The following is a 7,669-nucleotide window of genomic DNA, read 5'->3' on the forward strand; positions in this document are numbered from 1 at the left end:
GCCCCGCCCCCTTTTCGCCCCGCCTCCGCGGCCCAGAGTCCCCCGCCCGCGGGGACCACTCGAGTGACAGGGACAGGTGCATTCAGGGCTTCTTTCCTAATTTGCCTCACGTAAAAACTGAGGCCCCAAAAGACCGCAAAACTGGGCTAGAATTCGAGAGCCGTCCAGGCACAGAGGAAGTCATTCATCTGCCCATTTGGCCACTATGTGGGCTCTGGAGACACAAGCCAGCGACGATTGCAGTTCCAGGGGATGACACGTGTCATTAGAACAGGCAAAAGGGGGTAATAGGAAGTGATTTGTCGGGGCGACTTGAGCGGCCAGAGAAAGATCCATCTGAAGGAAGTGTCTAGGTTTAGGGGGATGAAAAGGGACATGCATTACCGGTGGAGGGGAGAGGTCTGAAAGGACAAAGGCCCTGAGGTAGGAACAGGCCCACCAAGCCCTCGAGGGCTCCCGAGAGTCTCTGCCTTCAAACCTACGCACTGCCCTCAGGTCCTCTGGGAGGGAGAGAGAGAAGGAGGAAAGGACAGGCGTGGCCAGTGAGCTCTGAACTGTGGGTTTGGACACCGCAGATTCAGATCTCGCAGGGCCGCTGTCGACCATGGGCTTGAAGGCCTGGGGCTGCCAAGCCAGAAGAGAAAGTGGGGGTGTGAGGGCTGGGGCCAGCGGGAGACGCACCAGCGCCGTCATCCAGAAGGAAGATGCCATGACCCCGCGCTAGGACGCAGGAAGGCGCCCGAGGGCGGGCGGCGGAGCGCCTGTGCACCAAACCCTGCGGGCGTGGCTAGAAACCGGTTGTGGGAGCTGGAGGAGGCAAGGACCTCTGGACCCGAGCAGAAATGCCAGAAAGTGGGGGCTACGTAGCTGTAAGAAGCGCAATAAGCATATCGAGCGACCTTGATACAGCCTGTGCCCTTCCTTTCTCATCCCACCTCACCCCACCCCCATCGGAGACCCATGAGAGCCCAGCCCCTGTCCGCTGCTGACTTTCACCCAGCGCCTGGCACCTGCCGGCACAAGGCGGCTCTGGATAAGCTGTAGAATGAAGCTGCTTCCAGGAACACTTGAAGTCTTCCTTCTGATCTCTGCGGCTGCCTCCAATACCATTCTCTGGGGCCGCCACCTGATGGCGCCAGGCGTGGTGGCTTTCAGCACCCTGGTGACCTAAAAACCAGAGCCACTGTGCCCTGGCCAGGTGGGTTTCCAACGACTTCAACCCAGCTGGACCCTCTCACTCTCTGGATGGAGCCTGTGGTCCTTGGGATCTGGGACCTCTTCCCAGCAGTTTCTGGATTCCCGACAGCCTCACTACTATGTCTGTTATGGCCAGAGCAATGCACTCGCTGCCTTCGGACTGCCCTCCTCCAGCATGCCCAGAGAGGCAGTGCCCCCAGCCAGCAAGTAGCCCGAGCGAGGAACTAAATTGTCTTTCTTGAGTTCTGTTCCCCTGTGACTCCTTCATGAGTACAAATCCCTGCAATTCATGTCCTCCACCCCCAAGGTGCCCTCCCCCAGCCATGGACACCTCATCTATTACATGCACTGCTACCATCCCTCTGAATAAGGCAGATGCCCCTTGGCCCCTCCCACTCTGCTAGTGACATCTATACAAATGCCAGGCATGAGCACCCACCCCCGTTAACCTGTTTCTCAGATTCCCTGAGGACACAGCATACACTCAGACTGGAAGCCTGGCCCTTTCTGCCAGGCCTTTTTGTCCTCTCTGGGCCCCCCACATCCACTGAGCCTGCTGGGTCCTTTCTAGCAACACCAAAGAGGCCCCTCAAGACATGACACATGCATGGAACTCTTGCCACTTATCAGTTCAGGCTTCACCTGGATATTAATTCACACAGGGAGGCTGAAGGAAGTATAGCTGTTATCCTGATCTCAGAGCAGAGGAAAATGAAGCACCAGGAGCTTGTTTTAAGTCATCTCTCCTAAGATGTTGCATATGGGAGGCCAGGCACAGTGGCACACACCTGTAATCCCAGTGGCTCTGGAAGCTGAGACAGGAGGATGTAAGTTCAAAGCCAGCCTCAGCAATGGCGAGGCACTAAGCAACTCTGTGAGGCTGTGTCTCTAAATAAAATACAAAATAAAGGGCTGGGGATATGGCTCAGTGGTCAAGGTTCCCTGAGGTCAATCCCTGGTACCACCACCCCCCCCTGCAAAAATCTGGGAAATGGCAAAGCACACTCTCCACTGACCTTGCTGTGCTCTTCTTCCCTTGGTACTTGAAGTTCTCTGGCCAGAGCACCCCATTGCCTCCCACCTTCTAAGTGTCAACTTGAGGACTCTCTCCTTTCACCTCTGATGGAATCTGAGACAGACATGCCATGTCTGCCATACCATGACAGACAGTAGTGAGGCTGTCAGGTATCCAGAAACTGCTGGGAAGAGATCCCAGATCCCAGGGACCACAGGCCCCATCCAGAGAGTGAGAGGTCCCAGCTGGTGGGTGGGAAAAAAACTGTTCAGGCTAAGTTCAGGCCTCTCTCCCACCCACGGGTCAATGTACTTCCCAGGAGTGGAGACCAGGATGGACTGTGTCCCCATGGCCCTGTAGGAGGCCCTAGCTCACCTAAAGCCTGCACCCTACATCCTGTCCACCCAGCTGTCGCACCTAAGTCGCTCCAATTCTAAAGGACTCCTTCCAATAAGCAACAAGACCCCACAATCCTGTGGTTGAAGCAAACTGTGAGTGACCTGGCCAAAGTCCTTTATAGTCATGGGGGAGTGGTGAGGGAGAGACTTAAATTCAGGAGTAACTGGCATTGCAAAAGAGTGTGTTCCTCTGCCCCCTGTCCTCAAATAGTGTCCCTAGGCCTGAAGAGGGGTGTCTCAGGACGAACTGCCTTCCCCTCAGTATCGGTCTCTCCTCAACGATGCAGGTTTTGGTGCAGGGTGGGCCATCAGTGTATATGGCCTGGGGTGCATAAGTGGAGTGATCTACAAAGCTCTTAAATAATAATTCCCTTAGAGGAGGCTGGCTCATAGGCATCTAAACAACCATGAGTGAGGGACAGGGCACCCCCAAGCCTTGCTAGGACACACGTATTGAATGCTTTATTCTCATAATTGGAACTGTTATGAGGATTCATGGAAGTTAGGGGAAAAAGAGTTTGGCCCTGAGCTTAGCACACAGAAAGTACTCCTGGATTGTGACCAGAGGTCCTCTGCTTGGTACACACAGGAGTGGGTGGCCCTAGCTCCTTTTGGCCAGGCTGCTTCGGGTCCCCTTCCTGATGGGTAGCTGGTCTTCTTTTGCCCTGTTGGAGGAACACTATGGAAAGGGACCTGGGCTGGAAGTGGGGGTTGGGCTATGCTGGAGAAAGAAGGGGTCCATCCAGCACCCTGGACAGAGCCTGCCTTGGCTTAGCCCCATCGCACTTCCTCCTGGATTTGGCTTAGTGGGTTCCGCCAACTGCGCGTTCAACAATCTGCCCCGCAGTTTGCATTGTGGTCCGCAGCGGTGGCCGTTGCCCCGCCAGCCCATCAGGGGAAGGGAGCCCGTAGCAGATGGGCGGGGGACGCCTGCCAGTTTGCAGCAGCAACGGCCACGCGTCGCGGAGGCGTGCCCTGGCGCGCCGCTGGCCCCCCACTCCCAGAGGAGGGCGGCGGAGAACCGACACCTAGGACGCTCCGCCTGCTAGTCACGTGAGTCCCGACTGTCCTGCGGGTGGGGAATCTGGAGCCCTGGTGAGATAAAAATGAACTCCAAGGGGGTTCTGGGTTGCCTCCTTTGAGGCTTAATTTCCCTATCCAAAACCGAGGGTGGGGAACCAGCTGATCTCTGGCGAGCCGCGGAGGAGTTTATAGAGAAGTCTAACCTCCCGCGTGCTAGTCCTAACTTGGTCGTTCCCAACAGCTAGGGCCAGGACAAGACGCGACCTCTCTCGGGGCCTCAGTTTCCCCGCCCAGCTCAGAGCAGCTGGTGGCAGGAGTGTCTCCTAGTAATCTTCGTGGGCTCTCCCTGAGACCCTGACCTTGGCACGCCTGCAGCCTCTGGGTCCCTGCCCCGCTCACAGAACTCTCTGAGTCCTCCTGCGGGGCGTGAATGAAGAAGGGCGGCGTTGGAGACGAGGGCCCACAGCCAGAGCCAGGGCAAGCCTGGCTTCACCCGCCCTTTCTGCCCACCGGGTCAGCGCTGTTATGAGCCCAATAACGCCCACGGATTCCGTGACCCCTGCCGCAGCTGGGTTGGAAGGCCCGGAGCGGCATCCCTGGGGGCACCACCGTGTTCCCCTTTAACCTTATCCTTAGTAGGAACAAAGGCGAGAGGTGGGAGTGGCGGGGCGGGGCGCTGACGCCGCCGACTTAAACCCGGCTGCAGGCGCAGTACACTTCTTTGGCGCGGGCCCGGGCCGCGCCCCGGACTTCGGTCTTGGTCTCTGTCTCGGCTCTTCCTGCCGACCCAGGTCTCCCCCAGCGCGGGACCCGCAGCCACCGCCACTTTCCTCCGAGCATGGGACTGCCTCGCCCGGCAGGGGATGCGGCAGAGCTGCGCAAGGTAGGAACTGGGGACTGGAGGCGGGAGGGATCCGGCACCGCCACCCACCTAACCGCAGCCGCTGCGCTCAACCTCGCGCCCACAGACCCTGAAGCCGCTGCTGGAGAAGCGCAGGCGCGCACGCATCAATGAGAGCCTGAGCCAGCTGAAGGGGCTCATCCTGCCTCTGCTGGGCAGGGAGGTGAGTTCCCAGGGGTTCGTCGCGGTTCAGTGAACCGGGAAGCGGAGGTGGAGGGCCCTGGGGCGCCAAGGGCGGGCAGTGCTCCTGCCTGAGGAACAGGCTACAGGGATCCCAAGGCCAAGCCTCGGCGGGACAGGCACTGAGGAGCCGACCCACCGAGGACCCCGGCGCGCCTGGAGCTCAGCTCACGGCTAGAGCTCAGTGCTGTTGGTGGCTGCTGTCAGAGATCTGTTTTGTTTGTTGGTCTCTGTTCCTCTCCCTCGCGGCCTGGGGCAGAACTCGCGCTTCTCAAAGTTGGAGAAGGCCGACATTCTGGAAATGACCGTGCGCTTCCTGCAGGAGCTGCCTGCGTCCCCCTGCCCCCCGGAAGTGCCACGTGAGTGACCCTGCTCCCACTCCCCGCCTACCACACCCTTTGCCCTGTCCCCTGCGCTCTGCACCTTTCACCCTGGGTGTCTCACGCCTCTCTCCCTCCGCAGCGCCACGCAACAGCTACCAAGAAGGCTACAGTGCCTGTCTGGCGCGCCTGACTTGTTTGCTGCCTGCCTGCGGCGTCCTGGAGCCCACCGTAAGCGCGCGCCTGCTGGAGCACCTTCGTCGAAGGGCATCAAGCGTTACCCTTGGTGGCTGGCGGGCTGGAGACTCTGATGGGCCTCCCTCGCCAGCGCCACCACCTGCGCAGGCTCCTGCGCCCTCTCCACCTGCACCTCCCGGTGGCCCTGGGCTCTGGCGGCCGTGGTAGTCCCTTGGCCGGTCCACGGGCCCTGGTGACTGCAAGGGAACTGGAAGGCCCCAGGCAGGCCAACGAAGCTCTTGGTGGTGGCCACTGTTCCCATAAAGAGGGACCAGCCTAGCACCCACACGAAGGCTGGAATGGGATGTTTGTGACCCGTGTGGAAGACTGCAGCCCTCAAGGATTCAGCCGGAACAAATAAGGGGAGCTGCCCTGCTTCACCCCCAGGTTAGACGTGTCTAGATAGGAGAAGGGGCAAGTGGCTGTAGGGTGAGGAACAAGCCCTCCCTGTCCCAGCTGGCTCTGGAACTGCACTAGCCACAAACTGCCTGGGCAGTGATGCACCTGCCATAGGGCTGGCACCAGACCAAGGCCTGGGCCAGGAGCTCACCTGGCCAGGTGCAGCCATCTGCTCAGACTGAGCACTGCCTGCCCAGTCCTGCTTGGGCCTACTTCCTGCCCAGCTGGGCTTGGAAATCTAAGGTGATGGCCTTTGGGGTTTTGGTCACTGCCATGGCTCTGCAGAGCATCAGAAAAAGGTAAAGGAAATGTAGGGCTGGAGAGCCGTCACCTCCACTCCTAGGCTGTCCTCCCCAGTTACTTATGTGGCTGCGGGTGAAGGCTTCCTAAGGTGGTCTTGGAAGGATTCATTTTCCCAAGCATAAGGTAGTTTGGGGGTGTACAGAGGGGTGCGATGAGAAGGAAGTTTGTCTCTTTGGAGGGCCTGAGCCCAGCACAGCTGTGGTGCGGTATGAGTGGAACAGGGTCCATGCCACAGGGTGACAGAAATGGGAACAGGAGACCCCTGCCTGCTTTCTCTACAGTTCCTGGGGACTGGTTACTGGAATCAAATTGTTCTTAAGAACAAGTTTCTTTCTTCCCTAAGAAAGGCAGGAGGCTCGCTGGGAGGACCCCAGGGGGTACCTGTGGATCCCGGTAATGGTGCCCCAGAGGGGGTTGGAGGACTTGCTGCCCACTGTCAGTCACTCTCATCATTTCCTGGGGGACTTGCTGAGCATTGCTGGAAGATAGGGAGTTCTCCCCCAGCCCCCAGACCAACAGCCTGTGCTAGGGACCTAGGCACAAGAGGAAAGAAGGCAAAACTGATGAGGAAAGGGCAGTCACTAAGTCAGCCTATGCCACACAAACCCATGAGGATCTGGGCACTGGTTTGGGTGACAGGATGTGGGGAAGGCTGTGGGCATTCCTGGAAAAAGAAATGAACATCAAGACAACAGGGTGAGGTGCCCCCAAAGGCTTCAATGGACCATGACTAGACTATAAACTCCCAGAGGGCAGGGCTGGGGCTGAGTGTCCAGGGCACCGGGTGTACAGTGGTGCTCAATAAACATGGTAGACTAGTGAACAGAGGTGTGATTGGGTGCAGGGTGCTAAAGCTTGCCCAGCCTGAGTTTTCGCTTAACTCCCACCCTGGGCCCCTGGGCTCACTCTTTTTTTTTGGGGGGGGGGAGGGGGGATATTGGGGATTGAATGTGGCCACTGAGCCTCATTCCCAGCCCTGTTTTGTATTTTTATTTAGAGACAGGGTTTCACTGAGTTGCTTAGCCCTGGGTTCACTTTTAAATATTTATTCCATGAAGGCCAGTGCTTCTTGGAAGGACAAATGTGGCCCACTTTCCAGAGTTCATTTCAGCATAAGGGGCAGGTAACCCCTGGCCCATGCCCACCCTGTGAGCTCCAGCTTCCTCCTTGGCTGCAGAGCTTTGCTTCAGGCTCCCAGAGGACAGGATTCTTGTCTCCAGAAATAAAAACTTTCAGTATGGGTTTAAACCAGGTGGGGATTGGCAGAAGTCTCTCTGTTGCCACCTCTTGCATCTGAACACCTATCTTGGCTCCCAATTCTATGACCTGCACTGGATCGGTCCCCTCTGGTTACAGGACAAGCAGTTGGGGAGGGGGGTGAGAGTGGATAGACCAGTGACGCACAGGGTCAGGTGCTCTGGGGGACCTGAGTTGGGCAGTCAGCTGGGCACTGGCATGCCAAGGCACGAAAAGTTCTGGGCGGGAGGCAGAAGCCAGAGGTTCTTAGCAGGCATGAGCAGGAGCTGTCAGGGAGGACTGGGCTGGAGACTTCAGCTGGGCTTATGCAGCAGGGACCCCACAGCCTCCTCCATAAGGCAGGCAGGCACCTCTTCCTGGCAACTCTCTAGCTGCAGGACCCCTCTGATGGCCAAAAGTGTGCAGGCAGTGGCTCTTTCTGTGGCTTCCCCCCCCCCCC

General features: G+C 58.2%; 2 protein-coding genes across 3 annotated transcripts in view; one reads left to right on the forward strand and one right to left on the reverse strand.

Moving 5' to 3' along the window:
- Positions 1-711, reverse strand: part of LOC107155429 — a 27,740-nt gene extending 27,029 nt beyond the window's left edge. Inside the window, 2 exon segments of the mRNA XM_048783562.1 lie at positions 385-401; positions 483-711. Coding sequence (XP_048639519.1) covers positions 385-401; positions 483-711 — 246 coding nt within the window.
- A 2,959-nt stretch (positions 712-3,670) lies between these two features.
- Positions 3,671-7,663, forward strand: Hes2 (hes family bHLH transcription factor 2). 2 transcript variants are annotated; one of them, XM_048783713.1, is made up of 4 exons: positions 3,671-4,516; positions 4,602-4,697; positions 5,037-5,073; positions 5,177-7,663. In XM_048783713.1, exons 1-4 carry the CDS (start codon positions 4,472-4,474, stop codon positions 5,437-5,439), a joined length of 441 nt encoding a protein of 146 aa, XP_048639670.1. In that variant the 5' UTR covers positions 3,671-4,471; the 3' UTR covers positions 5,440-7,663. The 2 variants fall into 2 exon arrangements, with proteins under 2 accessions (XP_048639670.1, XP_015356801.1); XM_015501315.2 differs by having other exon boundaries at positions 3,673-4,516; positions 4,974-5,073.
- The last annotated feature ends 6 nt before the right edge of the window (positions 7,664-7,669 follow it).

Source organism: Marmota marmota, unplaced genomic scaffold (assembly GCF_001458135.2).
Source record: "Marmota marmota marmota unplaced genomic scaffold, marMar, whole genome shotgun sequence".
Taxonomy (NCBI): domain Eukaryota; kingdom Metazoa; phylum Chordata; class Mammalia; order Rodentia; family Sciuridae; genus Marmota; species Marmota marmota.

Bases quoted from the DNA above. Each gene is read 5' to 3' on its own strand.
- Hes2 (XM_015501315.2), top strand. From the start codon at position 4,472: ATGGGACTGCCTCGCCCGGCAGGGGATGCGGCAGAGCTGCGCAAG. The intron at 4,517-4,601 runs GTAGGAACTGGG...TCGCGCCCACAG, and splicing joins ATGCGGCAGAGCTGCGCAAG to ACCCTGAAGCCGCTGCTGGA. The intron at 4,698-4,973 runs GTGAGTTCCCAG...GGCCTGGGGCAG, and splicing joins TGCCTCTGCTGGGCAGGGAG to AACTCGCGCTTCTCAAAGTT.